This window comes from Hyperolius riggenbachi, chromosome 12 (genome assembly GCF_040937935.1).
Source record: "Hyperolius riggenbachi isolate aHypRig1 chromosome 12, aHypRig1.pri, whole genome shotgun sequence".
NCBI classification, from domain to species: Eukaryota; Metazoa; Chordata; class Amphibia; order Anura; family Hyperoliidae; genus Hyperolius; species Hyperolius riggenbachi.
Window position 1 is genome coordinate 25747564 of NC_090657.1, and position 23838 is coordinate 25771401.

At 44.7% G+C, this 23838-nt stretch overlaps 1 protein-coding gene and 1 long non-coding RNA gene across 8 annotated transcripts in view; one reads left to right on the plus strand and one right to left on the minus strand.

The window, feature by feature from the left end:
• The window catches only part of LOC137541406 (uncharacterized), a 1168812-nt gene that overhangs the window by 440083 nt on the left and 704891 nt on the right, over positions 1-23838 (minus strand). For 2 of the 6 annotated variants that reach the window (XR_011025155.1, XR_011025154.1), the window contains one exon: positions 20342-20409. The exons of the other annotated variants lie outside the window; for them this stretch is intronic. This is a non-coding gene — a long non-coding RNA (uncharacterized lncRNA). The remainder of the gene's footprint in view (positions 1-20341; positions 20410-23838) is intronic. 6 annotated transcript variants of the gene reach the window in all.
• The window catches only part of ACE (angiotensin I converting enzyme), a 117659-nt gene that overhangs the window by 15069 nt on the left and 78752 nt on the right, over positions 1-23838 (plus strand). For both annotated transcript variants that reach the window (XM_068262679.1, XM_068262678.1), the window contains exons 5-11: positions 1117-1239; positions 2963-3174; positions 14904-15040; positions 16864-17022; positions 18496-18580; positions 20083-20226; positions 22005-22196. In XM_068262679.1, the coding sequence (XP_068118780.1) occupies positions 1117-1239; positions 2963-3174; positions 14904-15040; positions 16864-17022; positions 18496-18580; positions 20083-20226; positions 22005-22196 (1052 nt within the window). The remainder of the gene's footprint in view (positions 1-1116; positions 1240-2962; positions 3175-14903; positions 15041-16863; positions 17023-18495; positions 18581-20082; positions 20227-22004; positions 22197-23838) is intronic.

The following is a 23838-nucleotide window of genomic DNA, read 5'->3' on the forward strand; positions in this document are numbered from 1 at the left end:
GCCTCCTGTAGATTCCAGAAATCAAAGCTGAACTAAAGATTCCAGAACTAAAAGCTGCTTCTTGGGTGTGCCCCCGTTGTCACCACACCTGTGTGCACCCGTTTAAAAGTGTGAATATCTGCTGTAGCAAACAGCAGCAATCATTCATGAAGTTGATTTAAAGCAACACTGTGCTCAGGTTTTTTTGTCCTGTAGTTAGATACATGAGGCTAAAAAAAGACTACAGATCTACTTACCTGGGGCTTCCTCCATCCCCTAGAAGTCTGTCCCTAGAAGTCTGTCCCTCACCGCAGCTCCGCTGTTGGCAACTCTTTTGAACTTCAGAAGAGTGGCTGACAGCTGAACTGCGGCAAGGGACAGGGACTTATAGGGGCTGGAGGAAGCACTAGGTAAGTCAATCTGCAGTCATCTATTTTAGCCTCATGTATCCTTAAGTTTTAACCTCTACCTGATTAACCCCTTGTGTCACCTCCAGAGATAAGCCTCTGGCTACTAATAAGGTTTCCCTGGGTGTCCTCCGGTCCACCATCGCAGACCATCCAGAGATTACCAACAAAGGATTGTCTGTAATCTGATTGGCACCATACTCTTCTTCAAGCATGTGTGGCCGTACCGCACCTCTGCAAGTACAGCTGCACCTGCGCAGTAAGCTGGGCCATTTATATACAAGTTGCTCTGTGGTACTGCACAGATGTGGCCGGGCTCCTTCCAGTATAGGAGCACGGCCCTGAGCAGCAGGAGGGTCCCGGCATGTATGTGTATATATACACGCGCACACACACATACGTACGCATACGCGCACACATGCGTACGCGCACCTTATTCTCAGGGGTACTTGAAGTAACAAGGACACCGATACAGGACTGGGGTGCTCTGCGTTAAGTACACCTGATCTGATAGAATTCATCCTGGCAAATGAATGCTCAAATGTAATTTCTGCTGCACTGGCCACCCCTACCTGCATTCCTACGGCCCGCCCCCAGCTCAGCAGCTGCGGCCTATTTAGAGGCTGCCAAGCTGGGGGCAGGCGTAGGCAACACAGTTGGAGTTTTCAGAAGAGCATTGACAGGCTTTGAGAGAAATGTGCTTTACATTAAATGATGATCTGTACTACAGGTACTTTGTGAGCTTCGTGCTGCAGTTCCAGTTTCACCAGGCGCTTTGTGAAGCAGCTGGTCACACAGGTCCCCTGCACAAATGTGACATTTACGAGTCCAAGGAAGCAGGAGAACTTCTTGGGTGAGTTTTAGTTGTTGGCTGGATTACTCTCGATAATGTCATTATTAATATGGTTTACTGAGTAGATGTATTTTTATTACATGCAAATTTTTTTGGCAGTTGCCCGAATACCCAGCAGCACTGCTGATCTTTCTCGTTAGTAGTGTCTGAATCCCACACCTGAAACAAGCATGCAGCTTGTCAGATTTTTGTCAGAAATGCCTGATCTGCTTATTCAGGGCCTATGGCTAATGGTTTATAAAGGCAGTGGATCAGCCAGGCAATTTGAATCGTTTTAAATGGAAATAAATATGGTATCAGAAGGGGGGACGGGAGCGCTGAAAGGGGGGCCCAAGGTGAGGGAGGGAGTCAGGTTTCCCTCCTGCTGATGTGTGCCCGCTGCTCCCCCCCCCCCTCCAGGCTTACCTATACTGGGGGGCACCTATAGCTAGCTAACCTATAGTGGAGGCACCTATATCTTTATACAGGGTGCATCTATAACTGGCTACCTATACTGGGGGCACTTGTACTTGGTTACCTATACTGTAAGTTTTTTTTGTTTTTTTTGTTTTTTGTTTTACATATACCCTGCATGGCTTGCTTTTCCAATTGGTGTGTTTTTTTGTTTTGATTTTTCAGGGAGGGGAGGGGGGGAGGGGGCGGCATACAAAGTTTTTGCAGGGGGGGGGGGCAGTGATTTCTAGATACACCCCTGGTCAGATGACTACAGTTTAGGGATGGTTGTGTCTTTGCTGCATTTCTGTACCTGATCCATTTAGCTATGGTAATCTACAAACTGGCTCAGAGGTGAGGTAAGCAGAGATTGTATTAAAAATTAAGGCAATCTAGTGATTGCATTATTATTTTTGTACGAAATATTAGTAAATGTATAAAATGCCGACATGCATTATGCAGCGAAAAAAATTTATTAGGTAAGAGGTACAAGGTGCGCAGAACAATATACAGGAAGCCTGATCATGGGGTTTAAAAACTATTCAATGTCTTAGTAAAAATAGATCCAGAGCTCCGGTGGGAGCAAGTACCAGAGTGTAGGGACAACCCTGTTGCAGTCTCCTAATCAGGCGTAGGAATGGGGTGTGTGTGTGTGTGTGTGTGTGTGTGTGTGTGTGTGTGTCCGGGTGCATGTCGTTGGAGGATTCGAGAGGGCAAGATCGGAGATGTAATTCGGGAAAGACCTGTGTAACTTTGTAGGCCAAGCACAGACTTTTGAAATTGATTCTGTAGTGAAGGGAGAGCCAGTGGAGGGCTTTACAGAGGAGAGATGTGGAGGCACTGCAATGGGAGAAGTTGATCAGTCTTGATCAGTCTGGCCTGACAAGAGGGAATTTCAATAGTCCAAATGTGAGATGACGGCATGGATGAGAAGTTTGGTGGTGCCAGGGAGGAGCGGATCTTGGAGATGTTGTGGAGGTGGAATTTGCATGGATTGAGCAACACTTGGAATGTGGGTTGCAAAAGATAGTGGATCCAGGGTGAGAGCCAGGGCAAATGTTTGTGTGTGTTTTTTTATGCACATCAGGGAATGGCGCAGCTTAGCGTGATGGGAATATCAGAAGCTCTTTTTAGTCTAGATTGAGCTTCAGGAAATATTGCATTTGAATTGCAATACGATGGCTCTATTTCCTTCTCTTTCAAAATGTATGAAATGTACATTTCCATGGATCTACTTTGTAAGTATGATCTACACACTTTTGGAATATCTAATGAGGAATATTTCCCTCAGGAATGTACTTCGGGCTGGTTCTTCTAAGACCTGGCAAGAGGTCCTTGTGACAATGGCTGGAACAGATAAAATGGATGTAGGACCTCTACTGGAATATTTCAAGCCAGTCACTACCTGGTTGGAGGAGCAGAACACTAAGAATGGAGAAACCCTTGGTTGGCCTGATTATTCCTGGACACCACCCATACCTGATGGATATCCTGGGGATATTGGTGAGTTCTCAGGTCCACTTGAGTATCTAATGGACACATTTCTTGTGTGGAAAGACTGTGATGTCAGTCTGGAAGTATGAGCCTTTAAATGCTTAAACATTTCCATTTTTGTACAATACAATCTGTGTTAAAAAAAAATAATTCCAAAAATGTGTACACTCAGCAGTGCTGAAAATAGGGTGGCGATGCACGTTAGACCCAGGCATTAAAAATTAGAAATGGGCAACTTCTTAAGTTTGCACATTGGTTCGTGGCATCCATCTGCATCCTCCTTTCAGTACCGTCGTGCATACATTTTAGGAGTGGTACATTTTTTTGTATTCTGGTGTTGGCATTCTTCTTTCAGCTTTCTGGTATGTGATGTAACTATTGTTGCTTAAAGGCCTACTGTCGGGGGGGAAGGGGAAAAAGAGTTGTACTTACCTGGGACTTGTTATAGACCCCCGCAGACCTCCTGTACCAGCGCAGCCACTCACCGATGCTCCGGTCCCCACCACCAGTTTACCTCCGGAATTTCCGACTAAAGTTGGAAAACCACTGCACCTGCGTGGCAGTGTCCTCGCTCTTGCTGACGTCACCAGGAACGTACTGCGCTGGCACAGACCATACTGGGCCTGCGCAATGCACTCCTGGTGACGTCAGCGGGAGCGAGGACACGGCCACGCAGGCGCAATGGTTTTCCAACTTTAAAATTGGAAATTCCAGAAGTGAACTGGTGGCGGGGACCAGAGCATCGGTGAGTGGCTATGTGGGTACAGGAGGTCTGTGGGGGACCATTAGAAGCCCCAGGTAAATTCAACTTTTTTTTTTTTTTTCCACCTACCCCTTACAGTACTCCTTTTTAAATGTCTTTTTGTTTATTTGTTTTTATCTTGAATTTGATTCAGAATACAGAATTTTGTCCCAATAGCACTGAAGTAAAGGGGACCAAAGCCACCAGGGTTGTCAAATCCCTCCCTGCTTCCACAGCCAGGGAATAAGGAGATAGACTTACAAGGAAAAGGATAAGACTTTCTTCAACTAAAATGGAACCCAGTGCAGTCCTTGTTATAACTACCTATCGTTCATGTTTGTTTCTCCTCCCTCCCCCATTCCTTCTGTTTAGTGATATAAACATTTATACTGCAAATAGGGGGTTTATTTCAAGTTTTTTGCTTTTAGTTTATCTTGTTGAAGGTCTTTCTTTCAGTAGTTCTGTGATTTATGTTGTATACAACATTTTTGCCTTTTTCCCTGCATAGGTGTGACAGGTTATCTGATTTTTATGATTGACTTTAGTTTGACATTTCTTTGCAGTATAAGCTTCAGCTTTTGTCACTTGAGCAGACTGTACTAGCTATGTTTTGCTGTACTTTTGTACTGCTTGTACTGCTTACCAAAAATTTTGTTCACTAATTTAGCCGAGCCTCAAGCCTCGTACACATGTATGAGGCATCTCGTCTGGCAGGAATTGGGACTCCATCCCTCAGGTGACAGTGGAGGGCTGAAACTTGACAAGACTAGCCTCCAGCCTAACACCTTCTGACACAGTTTCTAGGAGTCTTCCTAAATAATAGGCACACTTCTGGGTAGAGACAAAGGGCCATAGAAAGACTTTATAATGCACTCAGAAAAGTCTCTTTTTTTGGTTTAGGGTCTGCATTTTGTAACAGCAGCCATGATAGTCTGATGTAAAATTTGCTTTATTCAGCTGCTAAACAGAAATCATGATCAGTTGCGCTTTCCAGCTCTAAAATGTTTCATAAGCAGTGGTTTTTCTCAGTCAGATTAGTTTTGCCTGCGATTTTACTTTTCAGTATATTGAGCTGTATTTAACTGTTCAATAGCCTAATTTGCATAGGTAACAGAACTAGAACTTGCAGTGCAGGAAAAAGGGGCTTCACACCATTTTACTATAGTAGTACATAATATCACTTGCCAGTTTTAGGAGGATGCAACTACAGAGACTGAATTAAATTACCATAAGCTGCTCTGTCCTATATGCCAGGTAGGTCCACCACTGTGAATCGGGTCACCTCTACGCCACACAGCACCTACTTAGTCACCGTCATAGATGCTTCTGATAAATTCACTGTAATTCAGATGCTGGCAATAGCGGCTGAAACACCCTTACTATTTGGTACAACAGAGTAACCAAGCAGCTCAGGGTGACCCAAAGTACTAGGAATGTATAGGGGGATAAAAGGAACCAAAAAGCCCTCCTACTAAAAAAGCAAAGCTTGGTGTAATTGCCTTCTTAAAACAGAAGGAAATTTGCAATAATTCAGTTATAAATGAACATTTGTGGTTACCCACAATGCACTACTACATATGCAAATTATCCCTTTTCGCCCTCGTCACTCAGAACAAGGTAAAACTAGGTTAAAACCAATAAAATGGAAAGGAAGAGGTGGCTTACCTCAAAGGATGACACTAAAACTGTGTAAACTTTTTTTTTTTTTTTTTTTTTTTTTTTAACATCGTTAATGAGTTTTGTGGGCTTAACCTACTTCAGTAGGCAAAATATTTGTGCCAGGCAAAGTAGCCAAGCTTTGAGCTACCTTACTGGTCTCGATTCATAAAAGTGCTGTCGGTAAAGTAAATCCGTGCGGAGAAACACCGCCGTCTGTATTTCAGCCTTCTGGGTGGTCATTCATAAAAATGTTTCTAGTTGCGATAGGAGTGCGGAGATATCCCGCTGTAGGCTAGCGTTAGGCTGTCGGTAGGCATGCGGAAACAGGAGAAGCTGGCCGAGTCCCTCCGTGCGGTGTGCTCTCTGCTGCTGCTTGGGAGGTCTGTCCCATTCACTTACATGTTCTCCGCATGCTTGTCGCTACATCCAGGGGAGCGGTAATCCCCCTCCGCATACCGCTTGCGTTAATTTTTATGAATTTACATTTTGTTACATTTCCGCATAGAATCGCCACACTATGCTGGGGCACACACCTAATCCTCTATCACATCCTATTTCTCCTTGAACTGGACTCAGTTTCACAGCACTGGCAAGTGGCATTACTCCAAATGGTATGTCTTAAAGGGAACCAGAGATGAACGTTACACACAAAATAAACATATCAGTCCATAGCTTGTAAAGCATAAATGCTCTACCTGATCATTTCGCCGCTCTGGTGTGCCTTTTTTAGTGTTTTTTTTATTCATTCTTGCTCCAGGAAAAATCCAATATGGCTGCCGGCTCATATCCCTTCTGCTTCTGGGTTATGAGTTGTTCTGGATGTGCTGTCTAGGCTATATGAGAAAGGCTGCTGCAGCAGCCTTTCATTAGTGTGCTTTCATTTTGGTATGATGTGCAGCTGCCTATAGGAAGTGGCTCTCATAGGAATGAAGCTGCAGTCATCATTATCTATGCAGAGTGCACACAGAGCACACAGATCATATTGCAGCCACACTTGTCTGTTTCAGAGATACTCTCTCAGCAGCAGCAGCCCCTCCCATGTCATCAGAGCTCTCAGTATGCAAAGTAGGAAAGCTGAGCCAGGAGGTGGCAGGCTTGACCTTGAAAAGACTCCACAGAAGAGTGACTCAGCTATAATGATTCCAGGTCAAACCTGGACTGAAGGCTCAGTAGGGGATTCTTATCACAGCTAACAGACTAATTAAGCAGATAAGAATGAAACTAAAAGCAGAGAAGGTGTTTACTGTCATGTTCCCACTGATAAATGTAGTAAAATACATGAGGGTGCTTCGTCTCTGGTTCTCTTTAATCCTCTCACCTACCACAACATTGCTTGCCTCTGCACTCACCTTTAATGTATATAAAAAGACATATATTATCAAGTGCTAAATGTAATCACTGGCATGACAGGTCTCAACTTCCCTTTAACTGGATGGACTGTGTGATTAAAAATACACATACAATCAGTGGAGTAACGGTAGTTATGTCTGTACTATGTAAACAAGCATCAGTGCTACTCAATGCCTAATGTTACATGCTGCAGTTAAAAATACAGCATAGTACGCCCCACAAAGCAAAGGGTATGATGAGTATATCCAGATTCTGATATCCTGCAGGTTATGTGACCTATAAGCTCCCAACAGCAGTGAAAAATGCCCCACTATTGATGGGAATAGAATGACAAACCCTGCAGTGTGGGAAAGGCAGAGCGGACAGAACAGCTTGGGCTGACGAGAGGCAAGGACTGGTGGGATGAACTAGAGGGGGCAAACTGGACTGAAAAGGGGTGGCTGTGCCAGGACGGACTGCAACAGACTCCACTAAGTGTGACTGGACTGGCTGCGCCATGATTAACTGTGCCTGACTCGACTGACTGATAAAATTTAGTTGTTACAGCACAGGATGCTGTTTGGCCACAGTTTGAATAACCCTGGCCTTCATGTCAGTGCTTAGGCTCTATTCACCCTCCCGTCCCCATCAGTGCGCACAAAAGACCACAGGTGCTGCGCCCGCTCCTTGGGAATGTGAGGATGGTCTCTGGGAAAAAGCCCTTGACAGATTTGTTCTTTGGGTCTGTGAGTAGCAACGGAGGGATTAAGGAGGACATGGGAAGCCTCTGGACTGTCTAGAGGCCTTTTTCTACCTAGGCATCTGTGTTTTGCTGCTGCTTTCGCCCTGGTACAATTCAAGAATTTAAGAGAGCTCAACTTGAAGCCCTGAATACAGCGTGGCTTAGCATTTTGCATTTTACATTGTTTTTACATTACATGCATGTCAAACCCTATTATATAATAGGATACACTGTTACACTGTTAATAGTGTAACAGCTTATCTGGTACATGGTTTATTAATAAACCAGCTGTAAACTGAGTTGAACTTTCCTTCAGTACTTAAATCCTATATGACCATTGGTATAGCTTCAAACTCATTAGCTCATCCCTGTTGAAGGGCTGATGACCTCTTTAAACTATTCGCAACAGTTCCAGCCTTGAAAGACCATTTTAGTCTTAAAGCGGACTCAAACCAAACTCTGACACATACAAAGATAAACACTCCTTCAAGCCTATGAGCATTTCAGTGCATGCTTTTCACCCTTCTATTTTTGGAAGTAGGGTTATAGAGGTGGCAGCCATTACTTCTGAAATTAGTAGGAGGTTTTAGATCATGGGTGTGTTTGTCATCCGCTACCCTCCCTCACAGGGGCGTCATCTATGGGAAATCTCACTCAAGCTGAGATCACCTCCCCTGTGACATCATCAGAAGCAGCCTGTGTTTTGTTTATCTCCTCCACCAGTCTGCCGGATTCTCTCAGCAATATGAAAGGAAGGGAGGGGTTCCTCCAATAAATGTAAAATATTTTATATTTATCAAACAGCTGATAAAAGCCTGCTATTTATTATTATAAGTTACAAAATAGATTTTATTTCTGAAATCTTGTATTTTTAATTTGGGTCCACTTTAAGGAGGAACTGTAAGGTGGAAATGAACTCCCCACCAGTGTGAAATCCAGCTGAAAAGGTGAAATGGCTCCCACTCTGTAGGCTTAATTATAATTTGGCCTATACATATCCTTGTGGGTAATGACATGCAGCTCATTACTGATTTGCATATGCTGATACTAAAGGCTTCATGTTTCAGCACTCATGGCAAATGTTGAGGGTAGGGAAGGGGACCCCCCCCCCCCCATCCCAGATTACCTCTGCCTAATTGTAGCCTTCCACTGGTTCACAAGATGGTTTTGATATACCGTCTTAGGAACCAGTGGGGTTGGGGGGCTTCAGTTTGGCACAGAGGTAGTTCAGGGGGTCCCCTCCCTACCCTCAAAATTTGGAGTGTGTAGGAATAGACATAGGAGGATAAGACCCATCATAAGCATTCGGGATGGGCTCACGGGTAATCTTGAGTCCGTAAGTACTCAAATTCAAAATTAAAATGAGCCTCAGCTGTGAGGCTGGATGATAAGAGGTATTTTACCCATAATTCCGCCGTCCTGCCTGTGCTCCAAACAGCTTGCACGCGTCCTATTGGACGTGTTACATGACTCACTATGCGCACTTCCTCCTTCAAGCCGGAAGTCCGATAGGACGCTTGCAAGCTGTTTGGAGCGCAGGCAGGACAGAGGAATTATGAGTAAATAACTCCTTATCCAGCTGCGACAATTCAGGCTTATTTTAATTAAGAATTCGAGTCCTTACGGACTCATGATTACTCATGAGCCCATCCCTGGTCAGCGTAGCAACCTAGTGGAGACCAAAGAAATGGCGGCAGAAGCACAGGATCTGACACAGCGCTGACATAGCAGCTTATTGGAGAACAGAGAAATGGCAGCAGGAGCACAGGATCAGACACAGCGCTGACATAGCAGCCTAGTGGAGAGCAGAAGAAGGCAGCAGGAGCACAGGATCACACACAGCGCTGACATAGCAGCCTAGTGGAGAGCAGAAAAATGGCAGCAGGAGCACAGGATCACACACAGCGCTGACATAGCAGCCTAGTGGAGAGCAGAAAAATGGCAGCAGGAGCACAGGATCAGACACAGCGCTGACATAGCAGCCTAGTGGAGAGCAGAAAAATGGCAGCAGAAGCACAGGATCTGACACAGCGCTGACATAGCACACAGCGCCTAGTGGAGAGCAGAAAAATGGCAGCAGGAGCACAGGATCAGACACAGCGCTGGCATAGCAGCCTAGTGGAGAGCACAAAAATGGCAGCAGGAGCATCAGACACAGCGCTGGCATAGCAGCCTAGTGGAGAGCACAAAAATGGCAGCAGGAGCATCAGACACAGCGCTGACATAGCAGCCTAGTGGAGAGCAGAAAAATGGCAGCAGGAGCATCAGACACAGCGCTGACATAGCAGCCTAGTGGCGAGCAGAAAAATGGCAGCAGGAGCACAGGATCAGACACAGCGCTGACATAGCAGCTTAGTGGCGAGCAGAAAAATGGCAGCAGGATCAGACACAGAACAGGTGTAGCAGCCTAGTGGAGAGCAGAGAAATGGCAGAACATAAGCGTGAAAAGTGGTCTTTCCACGATTTGTATTTGTTGTAATTCTCATTCAGGGAGTCATAATTGTTTCCTGAATTGCAAACAGAATTGCAAAATAGCTGTGATTTTGCAGCCATGTTTAGTGCAAAACGGGTCCCTAAGGGATCTGGAGAAACATGAGCATTTATATAAGGAAAAAAGGGGGCATGTCTTAACTAAGCGGGGGGGGGGGGGGGGGGGAGGATGTTTCCTTGAGCACCATTAGTAAACAAGATTCCTCCCATGCCATATGAGGCACTTATTCTACACAACACTGGCAGGGGAGAGGAATTTTTTTTTCCTTTTATACCACTCTATTTTCCTTTGTTTTATAGAGAAGAAAATCCTTAGTTGCAATTTTTAAGCTATGTACGGACGCTCAACAAAAGTCCTTTTGAAAGTCTGAATTACAGATATTGCCATATTGGACAAAAAAAAGACAAGTGACAGATATGAAGCATTTGTGTGTGTTGCAGTTAGCATTCAGTTAACAGGCAGTGGGGGTGAATTCCCTGGTGGTGAGAGGTCCAGGGCCACCTGCACTTTCCTCTGGGTATAGCATGGTGGTGTAGGGGCCCCGGGCAGTGAGAGAGCCTGGGGCCCCCAGCTGTCATGCGAACCAGTGTTTGTGCCCTTATGCTTCTATCCCAGTTACGCAGACCACATAAAATAATGTATTCGTCTCATGCACAGTGACAAATTGCTTCAGCAAATACCTGTTCACCATGTCTCCATTAGAGTTGGGCCGAACGGTTCGCCTGCGAACGGTTCCATGCGAACTTCAGTGGATCGCGTTCGCGTCCCGCAGGCGAACTTTTGCGGAAGTTCGGTTCGCCCCATAATGCACCATGAGGGTCAACTTTGACCCTCTACATCAGTCAGCAGGCCCAGTGTAGCCAATCAGGCTACACAAGCCCCTGGAGCCACTCCCCCCCCCCCCCCCCCCCCCCCACCCAATAAAAGGCAGGCAGCGGCGGCCATTAAGCTCACTCGTGTGCCTGCGTTAGTGAGAGTAGGGCGAGCTGCTGCAGACTGTCTCTCATAGGGAAAGATTAGTTAGGCTTAGCTTGTTCCTGGCTGCATACCTGTTCTGTTCAGTGAGCCCACCATACCTGTTCTGTTCAGTGAGCCCACTGGATACCTGCATACCTGTTCAGTGAACCCGCCACTGCATACCTGTTCAGTGAACCCGCCACTGCATACCTGTTCAGTGAACCCGCCACTGCATACCTGTTCAGTGAACCCGCCACTGCATACCTGTTCAGTGAACCCGCCACTGCATACCTGTTCAGTGAACCCGCCACTGCATACCTGTTCAGTGAACCCGCCACTGCATACCTGTTCAGTGAACCCGCCACTGCATACCTGTTCAGTGAACCCGCCACTGCATACCTGTTCAGTGAACCCGCCACTGCATACCTGTTCAGTGAACCCGCCACTGCATACCTGTTCAGTGAACCCGCCACTGCATACCTGTTCAGTGAACCCGCCACTGCATACCTGTTCAGTGAACCCGCCACTGCATACCTGTTCAGTGAACCCGCCACTGCATACCTGTTCAGTGAACCCGCCACTGCATACCTGTTCAGTGAACCCGCCACTGCATACCTGTTCAGTGAACCCGCCACTGCATACCTGTTCAGTGAACCCGCCACTGCATACCTGTTCAGTGAACCCGCCACTGCATACCTGTTCAGTGAACCCGCCACTGCATACCTGTTCAGTGAACCCGCCACTGCATACCTGTTCAGTGAACCCGCCACTGCATACCTGTTCAGTGAACCCGCCACTGCATACCTGTTCAGTGAACCCGCCACTGCATACCTGTTCAGTGAACCCGCCACTGCATACCTGTTCAGTGAACCCGCCACTGCATACCTGTTCAGTGAACCCGCCACTGCATACCTGTTCAGTGAACCCGCCACTGCATACCTGTTCAGTGAACCCGCCACTGCATACCTGTTCAGTGAACCCGCCACTGCATACCTGTTCAGTGAACCCGCCACTGCATACCTGTTCAGTGAACCCGCCACTGCATACCTGTTCAGTGAACCCGCCACTGCATACCTGTTCAGTGAACCCGCCACTGCATACCTGTTCAGTGAACCCGCCACTGCATACCTGTTCAGTGAACCCGCCACTGCATACCTGTTCAGTGAACCCGCCACTGCATACCTGTTGTGTTCAGTGAACCCGCCACTGCATACCTGTTGTGTTCAGTGAACCCGCCACTGCATACCTGTTGTGTTCAGTGAACCAGCCACTGCATACCTGTTGTGTTCAGTGAACCAGCCACTGCATACCTGTTGTGTTCAGTGAACCAGCCACTGCATACCTGTTGTGTTCAGTGAACCAGCCACTGCATACCTGTTGTGTTCAGTGAACCAGCCACTGCATACCTGTTGTGTTCAGTGAACCAGCCACTGCATACCTGTTGTGTTCAGTGAACCAGCCACTGCATACCTGTTGTGTTCAGTGAACCAGCCACTGCATACCTGTTGTGTTCAGTGAACCAGCCACTGCATACCTGTTGTGTTCAGTGAACCAGCCACTGCATACCTGTTGTGTTCAGTGAACCAGCCACTGCATACCTGTTGTGTTCAGTGAACCAGCCACTGCATACCTGTTGTGTTCAGTGAACCAGCCACTGCATACCTGTTGTGTTCAGTGAACCAGCCACTGCATACCTGTTGTGTTCAGTGAACCAGCCACTGCATACCTGTTGTGTTCAGTGAACCAGCCACTGTATACCTGTTGTGTTCAGTGAACCAGCCACTGTATACCTGTTGTGTTCAGTGAACCAGCCACTGTATACCTGTTGTGTTCAGTGAACCAGCCACTGTATACCTGTTGTGTTCAGTGAACCAGCCACTGTATACCTGTTGTGTTCAGTGAACCAGCCACTGTATACCTGTTGTGTTCAGTGAACCAGCCACTGTATACCTGTTGTGTTCAGTGAACCAGCCACTGTATACCTGTTGTGTTCAGTGAACCAGCCACTGTATACCTGTTGTGTTCAGTGAACCAGCCACTGTATACCTGTTGTGTTCAGTGAACCAGCCACTGTATACCTGTTGTGTTCAGTGAACCCGCCACTGTATACCTGTTGTGTTCAGTGAACCCGCCACTGTATACCTGTTGTGTTCAGTGAACCCGCCACTGCATACCTGTTGTGTTCAGTGAACCCGCCACTGCATACCTGTTGTGTTCAGTGAACCCGCCACTGCATACCTGTTGTGTTCAGTGAACCCGCCACTGCATACCTGTTGTGTTCAGTGAACCCGCCACTGCATACCTGTTGTGTTCAGTGAACCCGCCACTGCATACCTGTTGTGTTCAGTGAACCCGCCACTGCATACCAGTTCTGTTCAGTGAACCTGCCACTGTATACCTGTTCTGTTCAGTGAACTTGCCACTAGATGAGTGTGTCGGGGGGCACACCCACGATAATAAGGTCGTTGCCTCATTGTGGTCAGACCAAATTTGATCAGCTGGACAGTCACTGTTCTGTCATTCAGCTACATCAGCCAGGCGACCATATGGGCTGTAAAGCCACCAAAACCTGCACTCTCGGTGCGCACCAGTCCAGCACGGCCGTCACTACACAAACAGCTGTTTGCGGTGCGTTACACGGTGAGTTTGGTGTGTCAGTGTGAAGCAGTACCTTAATTACACTACCTGATTGATGTATACACATGCAAGATGTTTTAAAGCACTTTAGGCCTGTCATTTAGCATTCAATGTGATTTCTGCCCTTAAAACGCTGCTTTGCGTCAAATCCAGATTTTTCCCGGGGACTTTTGCCATGTATCCCACTCCTCCACCTGGGGGTCCAGGTGTTAGACCCCTTGAAACGTCTTTTCCATCACTTTTGTGGCCAGCATAATTTTTTTTTTTTTTTTCAAAGTTTGCATCCTTATTGAAGTCTATCGCGGTTCGCGAACGTTTACGCGAACCGAACCTTCCGCGGAAGTTCGCGAACCGAAAATCGGAGGTTCGGCCCCACTCTAGTCTCCATTGCATCAGACATGTTGTACAAAGCATTGCTATTACAACTCTCCGTTTTTCTTCCCACTGTCCAGAAAAATCACGGAGGTAAGGTCTTTGCATTTTGTCACTGCAATAGACACAACAGACACCGGACAGAGTGGACATGGTTTAACAGATGCTATGTTCATTCATCCTTTGTGGTCAATTCTGTGAATTAGGTTTTCACTTCTACTTTGAACCAAGCCATACACTTGTTAGATTAGCAGCAGATAGATCATCAGATAGATCTTCTGATCTATCTGATGTGTTTAGGATTTTTTTTTTTTACTAGGAACAGATTTCCAATAGATTTCAGTATGAAATCTATTGAAAATCGATCTGATGGCATGTTTTTGCCATCAGATTTCCATTCGGTCCAATGCAAAATAAGCCATCTCAAGAGATGAGCCTAAATTTACCAACATGTCAGATCGATTGAAATCGATCAAAATTGGTCGCAAATCGATCGATTGGTCAATTGATTTGCGATTAATCGGCCAAAAAGCGTGAGTGTATGGGCCCCTTAACACTCCACAGTTGCCTAGGGTAGAAGACCATTCATAGAATATCAGGGAGTTCTGAAAGCAAACCAGAGCACTTGTAGGAAATCCACACAAAAACTAAACTCTACAAACTCCATATTTGTATGCTACTTGTTAAAAATTAACACATGACCTGTGCTACAAGACTACAGCACAAGATACTTAGCCACATTGCTGCGTATTTACCAGATTTTGTGCTTTTTGATGATTTTACTGATATTTGCTTTAATGTTCTTGTAGAGAAAATCGCTGATGAAAAACTGGCAGATGATTTCTTAAGTGAATACAACAGTACAGCAGAGGTGGTGTGGAATGACTATACTGAAGCATCATGGGCCTATAATACGAACATTACAGACCACAACAACCAAGTTATGGTAAGCAAAACAAACACAGCTGTATGTCTTATGTAAGAATGCTGACGTCTGTAAAGCACTGAACTGGTGATGCACAGGGAGGTTCGCAATCAATGTTTTTTAGTCCTTTTCAAAAGAAACCATCCCTAATTTATGACTATGGTACATACACTGCAGTGTTATCAGCAAATCAAGGATCACCAATACCATGTCCTTGTCCACTGTGGATATAGACCTAGCTAAGCTAACAGAGCTGGGTGCAACAGATGACCTGACTAAGCACCTGGAAGAACAAAAAACAAAAAAATATGGTTGTGATCCCTGATAAAGATTTGTGTGTGTCTGTGCACTGAAGACTTTCTGGGTGTGTTATTGGCCATACAGTGTTTTGAAGTTGTGCCTTCATATAAATTATATTTTGCATAATTTGCCTCATCTGAAAATACCATATATGGCTACCAACAAACACTGTGTTATGTCGGTGAACGTTTATATTTACTAACCTCATGAACTTTCATTGGATTGTCAAAATAAGAATTCCCTCCCTTCCCTTTTTTATTTTATTTTTTATTTTTTTTTTTACTTGTTTTTTTTGTACTTTCTTTACAAACTGCAAAATATTCCCCAAGTTGCAGGGACTATGAAGGAGGTAGGTAGTGATGGGTGGGGAGAAAATGCTTGCTGGCTGTGGTCAAAAGGAGCCCTTCCATTCTCAGGGGTATTGCCCCCCTCATAGTAAGCTCTGCAGAGGTTACCCATGACACGATAGACCCTAGGTTCTCGGCACATGGTATGAGTACCCCGGAGGGTACTTGAGCTAGGTGCAGGGGCTACTTAAACAGTCTATTATGGTGAGATAAAAAATAAACCGTATTTAAATATGTCTGAAAAGGTATCTTAGTCCATTAAAAGGAATGCTTGAAAAGATTGAGGACAACAAACATTACAATATGGGGTTCTGGATTAACACCATGTTTCAGAAAGTGTTACATGCTGTAATAATGTTGCGAAACACTGCTATAGACTATTACATTGCCTAAGCATTCTATCACTAACACCAGCGATCACTGCAGTGGCGTAGCTAAGGAGCTGTGGGCCCCGATGCAAGTTTTACATGGGGCCCCCCAAGCACTCGATACATAACCATTGATACGGCGCAACAAAATCTGCCAATGGAACTTCAGTGTCAGAGGTGCAAGAAGGGGATGGGGAACAGTGTGTTAATGTTTACCAATATTCTAAGTATCTATAGAAGTGATTATTATGAGCAGATCAGTTGATGGGGGGGGGGGGGGGGGCTGGCCCCCTCGGGCCCCCTCGGGCCCCAGGGCTCCGATGCGGTTGCAACCTCTGCAACCCCTATTGCTATGCCCCTGGATCACTGGCTGTAATAGGTAAAGGATAGGGAGTACTTGACAATCATGGCAGGTGCCTGGGCATAGCTGTGCCACTGCATAGTGTCAAAGGTTGAGGACACAGATGATTGTAGCATCCTGACAAGAGAACAAACCTAACTATAAAGGCAAAAGAAAAATGAAGGCGCACCCAAACGTTTCTAAAAGTAAGCTGTGATTTTCCTGAAGGCTGTTTCTAAGCAGAGAAGCGATTTAATTACGAAAGGGATTGTAAAGTTGCACATCAAATACCTGCATGCATGGGCGAAGTCTAATTTTACATGGTAACCCAATGGCTAAGTATATAATACATTATGAACTCTGTGGTAGTGGTATTAGTTGTATGGTCTAACCGTGTGCTGACAAAGAATTGGAGTGTATAGGAAACAAGTAATTATGGGTAGATGTGAAATGAAGATCATCACTTGATGTGTTTCGCAACTTTTACAGCTCGACAAGAACCTGGCAATGTCCAGCCACACCCTGAAGTATGGAAAGCAGGCCAGAAACTTTGACTACAGTGATTTCCAGGATGAAGAGGTACAGAGACTGCTGAAGAAGCTGAGCGATATTGATAAAGCAGCTCTGACTGAGGATGAGCAGAAAGAGGTAAATGAACATAGGAAGGTGCTACTGCCCCTACACAGGAAAGGTGCTGCTGCCCCTACAGCGCTGAAGCTGGGCCCCGTCAAAGCAACAATGCTATGATGCGCCCAACTCACCGGCGGTGGCACTATATGTATGCAGGGAAGATGCTACTGCCCCCACACAGAAGATGATTTGATTGAATTAAGACTTAATAATGTACTTTAAAAAAAAAAAAAAAAAAAAAACTGCCTAAAAGTTGCCATAAGCCTTACCGGGTGGTTATTTGTACATTTTTGTCTTGCCCAGCATGTATGTTTATGTAAATGATATTGCCATCAAACACCTCTGAAGCTTGTTTAACTCGTGGGAAAACCGCAATTGGATATGATTTTCAAACATGCTGAACCACCATTTCCCCAAATTTGTCAAGAATGCCTGCTAGTCTCAATAGAAATGACCTCATCCTTCATTCTGCTTAAAGGAATACTATCGATTCATATATTTTTTTCAATTGACACAGGAATTGTTTGGGAAGTGCTGCTAAGAACTGGTGTATACATTTTAGTAGCAACTTCTTTGTTTACTGTTAGCAAAATACATTCAAAGTTTACTGACGCCAAAACTGAAGGCTGACTGAGCCATGAGGAGAGGGGAAACAGGACACAGGAGCTGCAGCTGTTGGGAGCTCTGTTTCTGACTGAAGTGTCTGAAGAGAGCAGAGGAAATGTAACGAATTGTCACAGCTTTTTCATACCGTTTTTGCTTTCAGAGTTTGATATGTTTGATACAGGGGCGTAGCAATAGCCATAGCTGCCATAGCAGCTGCTATGGAGCCCTGGAGCATAGGGGGCCCAGTGGGTACTTAATGTATTCACTACAAACTTTTGTGTTACTCCTCCCTCTGGCTTTGTCTCAGTGCTCATGAATTATGTGCAATATTGATTGCATGCTAATGTATATTGCTCAATTAACTCACATCCATAGGGTAGAGGCAGGGGGCATAACTTAAGAGTGCCTCCATCTGAGGGCCCCATGAATGTTTTGCTATGGGGCCCCATGATCTCTAGCTACGCCACTGGTTTGATATTTGCTTTCTGTAGTCTGATATGCAACTCTGGCCGTGCATTGAAGCAGACACCCCTTCTGCAATTGATTTGTCCCAATATAGCTAAATCCTACCCTCAATAAATTACAGCTTTTGCCTCTGATATTTAACATGAAAAGTAGGAAAATGTTTACACAGCTACTTAGACATTATTTGCACATTTTCATTTTAGAACACTTGGTTATCAATAGTATTCCTTTAAACTGTCTGAACATGACAAATTCTCTCATCTCTATAACCAACTTGGGAATGTTTTATAGTGAAGTGAACTGATGGATGTGTATAGCTATTGTGCGCAATATGCTCTTACTCGCTATGCTTATAAAAATGCACATGGACCTTCTTTGTGCAGATGTGCATTTTAAGTGTCTTCTTCTATTCTCCCACAGTACAACCTTATTGTTTCTGAAATGGAAACCATCTACAGCAAAGCCACAGTATGCAAAGATAACAAGTGCATACCTCTGGACCCAGGTGAGGCTGTCATACATTCTTCTGTGGCACTCCTTAGCAGACTGTGGACTGACCTAGCTCTGCACATTCCCTATTAGGCACAATCCCTCAGGTGGGGCACCAGTGTTGGAAGTGCATCTTGTTTCTAGGGAACTTTTTATCCATTGCAGATAAAATGCATGTATCCTAATGTGTTATGAGGCAGCAACATTTTTAAAATGGGTGGCATGTAAGTGTCTGGATAGTGTAATGGTTCTGCCTCTGACATACGAGACCTGGGTTCAAATCGCTGCTTTTATTTCTGTTAAGCCAGCACCTACTATTTAAGGAGTTCTTGGGTGAGACTCCTTAAAGGGGCACTATGGCGAAAAATGTAAATATGTGCAAACATATACAAATAAGTACGTTTTTTTCAGAGTAAGATGAGACATAAATTACTTTTCTCCTATGTTGCTGTCACTTACAGTACGTAGTAGAAATCTGACAGAAGTGACAGGTTTTAGACTAGTCCATCCCTTCATAGGGGATTATCAGGGATTTATTTACTTTGTAAGCACTTAGTAAATGGCAGTTGCTTTGTCCAATTGCCAAAAAACTGTGTAGCAAGCAGGGAAGCTGGCCAGCATCATTGTTTAAATCCTTTTTAGGGAATATATTTATAAAGAATAAAAGCCTTGCTGAGAATCCCCTATGAAGAGATGGACTAGTCCAAAACCTGTCACTTCTGTCAGATTTCCACTACCTACTGTAAATGACAGAAACATAGGATAAAGGCAATTTAACGCTCATTTTACTCTGGAAAAATATGTACTTCTTATTTGTCTACGTTTGCACATATTTAAAAAACAATTTTGGCCATAGTGCCCCTTTAACAGTGCTACTGAGTGCACTCTAGTGGCTGTCTAGCAATCGGTTTGAGTCCGACAGGAGAAAAGCGCTATACAAGTACTGGAATTATGTAGATATGCACAAGGTATAAGGCTTATAGATATTAAGTGCCTAGTGTTGTTTAGTGACGGAGGCAGGATAACTAAAACTAGGTTTATTTACAAGATTCCCCAACTCGCTACATAAGCAGTGTCTTCTTTCCATGTTCCTGGCTAGAACAGAACAGGAACAAATGAGCCACAACGGTATAGATAATCCTGTGCGTTTAGACAAGCATATCAGTGCCATCTACAGGTCAGATGTATGAACACCGCATAAGCTTCTGAAATGTAAATCCAACCCTGTTTTCCTAGACTTTTTTGGGCCTTCCATAAGGAAGGTGATCTGTTCTTTGATGAAGGACGTTTTAAAACAAAGCAGTGTGTCCTTTCACCCTACATAGTACAGTAAAATGCTGTAAGAAATTTTAGCACATCTCGGTGAGGTAAAGTCATTTTAGATACTAATCATTGTGTTGACGCATAGAGTAAAATCTGTGTTTAAAAAAATAAATAAATAAAATAAAGTGGATTGAGGATTTTGCTGAGTTGATGAGCTTAATTCATTTTTTCTTCTTTTTCTGAACGTGTTTCAAGATCTAACTGCGCTCCTGGCCAAGTCGCGGGATTATGATGAACTGCTGTGGGCCTGGAAAGGCTGGAGAGACTCTTCTGGCAAAAAAATGCGTGAGCACTACAAGAAATATGTAGCGCTGGGTAACAAAGCCGCAGAGTTGAATGGTAAGAAAAAGGGGTTGTGGGTACAGTATATGAATATAAAAATGCAGTTACATAGCTGTCCTTACAGGATCTCCACTATGTCCTGATTTAAAACATGTGAGGGGTGCAAACTTACCAGCTAAATTCTGCCAGGATAGTCTCACTTGGGGATTGCGTGCACAGAGTTCAGAGTCAAGTTGAAGTCTGAAAGTGAGATAAACTGAAGTTAGTTTTGTACATCTAGAAAAACAATGGGCAAACTTCAGACAACCTGCTTTAAAGGTAATGGTTAAATTATAGCTCAACGGTTGGAAAGGTCTGTCAGCACAACTCTGTAAGGGCCCATTCACACTTGAGCGTTTTGCCGGCGATTTCGGCAAAACGCTCAAACTCTAGCGCTTTTCAAAGCACTAGTGTAATAAGTCTATGGGCCTGTTCTTAAGCGATTTGCGCAAATCGCCCAAAAACGCAAACGTGTCGCCTGCACAATTTTCAGGCGATTTCCCAGCGATCGCGTTAGTGTTATAGAAGTGCTGAAACGCGATCGCATACAAATCGCCGCAGTGTTCAGTGATTTTTCCGCGTGAAATCGTGGAAAAATCACTCCTGCAAAACGCAGGCAAACGCAAGGCCCTAAAGGGTCTCAGCTGGTCTACAACCTTGAAAAAAATCAGCTCCAGCGTGTAAGCAGACAGGTGTTAATCCTGTTGTCCCATACCAGAAAACATATACTTTACAATATGTTGAAGAGATGGCAAAGTAAAAAGTTTGTTCTGAAAAACTACTTTTGCTCTCAGCGTTCTAGTCTAGAACCCCAAACAAGTGTGCTTTGGAATACGGTATATTGCAGACCTAGTAAAATACCCTTCACAGAAGTCTGGGAATCCATATGTGCTGGTGGTCAGTGAATTATAGGTGGTTGGTGAATTCTACCGCTCTATCAGCCACTCAGTGGTGCGGTGTTAAGGCCGCTTTGTAACATGGCTTACTGCACTGAACCGCCTATGCGGCGTTCACAGTGAGGCGGGTGCGTTGCAATATAAGAATTGCGGTATTGCAGCCATTGTGATGGGAACACTGGATCTTCTCCTCCACTGGTAAATATTAAACCATGATTAGAGTTGGGTCACCAATTACTGAGTTGGTAGCAGCTAAGGCTGCAACTGCTATGTGCTTGACAGTCTTCCTGTACTGACACTTTTTCAAAGGAATGTTAAGGCAGACAGAAAAGTAACATATTCTACAAAACGAGAGTGCATACCTATATATATTGTATGCTGCTTCTATTTACCCCCAGTGCTGCTCAGAAATAGCACTGTGATGTAGTTGTAAGAAACAGTCCCTGCTGTCCACCAACTCTGAACCATTCCTATGTGTGTCTCACATTTTAAATTGCAGATCTGTTGAAGTGGGTCATAGCACTTGGCTGGTGCAAGGGGGCCTGAAAGGCACAGAACAGAGATGTCCAACTCCAGTTCTCAAGGGCTGAGGTCCTCGCAAATTTTTTTGCATGGCTTAAATACATCGATAGGACTAAAGGACATGTGTGATTTATCATCTCCATTTCTCTGTCCATTATAAACTCTGGCATGGATGAGGCCCTTGAGGACTGGAGCTGGACATCCCTGGCCTAGAACAACCACTGCAAAGCCTTTATCCTAAAGTATTGGCTTGATTGTACTAGATGAGTGACTGATCTATACACGGCTCCTGACGATAAATCCCTTCCACAGTGTTACATTTTGGTTTTATCATTGTAGCCTTTACTTATTGCCTTCTATTTCTGCCTACTTTCACAGGTCATGCTGACAATGGAGCATACTGGAGATCGTGGTATGAGACACCAACTCTGGAAAGTGATGTCGAGAAGCTTTACAATGAGCTGCAGCCTCTTTACCTCCAACTGCACGCTTATGTTCGCCGGGCCCTATACAAGAAATACGGAGACCAGAGAATCAACCTCAGAGGACCCATCCCTGCCCACCTTCTAGGTAAGATGATCTCCGGCCCAGATTTACATCACAGGAGCCAATAGGCACAGATGTCCTGGCACCCTAGACCTCGCCCTCCATCACCCTACAAACCCCGCCGAACCACTTCTCCCTTACTTCCCTTGCCCATCATAGCTACAGGTGCCCCTTAGTGGCTGGATAGTGTAATGGTTAAGGGCTCTGCCTCTGATGTAGGAGTCCTGGAGTCAAATCCTGGCTCTTCCTACTCAGTAAGCCAGCACCTATTCAGTAAGGAGTTCATTGGGCAAGTCTCCCTAACACTGCTACTGCCTACTGAGTGTGCTCTTGTGGCTGCCTCGCAAGCGCTTTGAGTCCGACAGGAGAAAGGCGCTATACAAAAAAAGGAATTTATTATTATTATTATTAGATAGCCAGAGGTACCCTCAGTAGTAAGTAGCTAGTGATGCGCCCAACTGAAAGGAGATCTCATCAGTAGAATGCTGAGAGCAGGGTGAGTAACCTCTCACTTACACTCTGCTCAAGACTCTGCATAGAGAATGGGGAGGGAGGCACTCGGGAGGGGTGTGAGCCGCCTTTTCATCAACCAGCGCCTGTAGACACGTGCCTACAGTGCCTTATGGTAAATCCGGCCCTGGATATGTTGAGATCTATACTAGAAAAGCAAATGCATATTTGCTTTTCATGTATATTTTCTGAAGCAGTCACTTTCAGAATTTGAATTTCTAATTGAAGAGATCAACTTCTTACAAATGTAATCACCACAGTTATAATTGCCATCCCTTTGGAGAACAAGTGCACAGCATTTAAAGGGAACCTTAAAGAGACTCCGTAACAAAAATTGCATCATGTTTTTTATCATTCTACAAGTTCCAAAAGCTATTCTAATGTGCTCTGGCTTACTGCAGCACGTTCTACTATCACCATCTCTGTAATAAATCAACTTATCTCTCTCTTGTCAGACTTGTCAGCCTGTGTCTGGAAGGCTGCCAAGTTCTTCAGTGTTGTGGTTCTGCTATGAACTCCCCCTTCCCGACCTCTCTCTGCACACTGCCTGTGTGTTATTTACATTAGGACAGCTTCTCTCTTCTCTCTCATCTTTTACAAGCTGGATAAATCGTCCTCTGAACTGGCTGGGCTTTCACATACTGAGGAATTGCATACAGGCAGAGCTGTCTGCACTCTGCAGGAAGAAACAGCCTGACACTTCAGTGGAAGATAGATGCAGGGGGAAAGAAACACACAAATGATCTCTTGAGATTAAAAAGGAAAGCTGTATACAGCCTGCTTGTGTATGGATGTATTTTCTATGTGTGGACATACTGTACATCAACCTACTTCCTGTTTTGGTGGCCATTTTGTTTGTTTATAAACAAACTTTTTAAAACTGTTTTTAACCACTTTTAATGCGGCGAGGAGCGGCGAAATTGTGACAGAGGGTAATAGGAGATGTCCCCTAACGCACTGGTATGTTTACTTTTGTGCGATTTTAACAATACAGATTCTCTTTAAAGCGAATCCGAGATGAAAAACTAACTATAACAAGTAACTTGTCTATATAGCTTATTTAAAGTTTTTGACAGTTTACACAGAAAATCTAGCTGCAAACAGCTTCAGTAGAATGATTTCTTCCTGTGATACAATGACAGCGGCCATGTTTGTA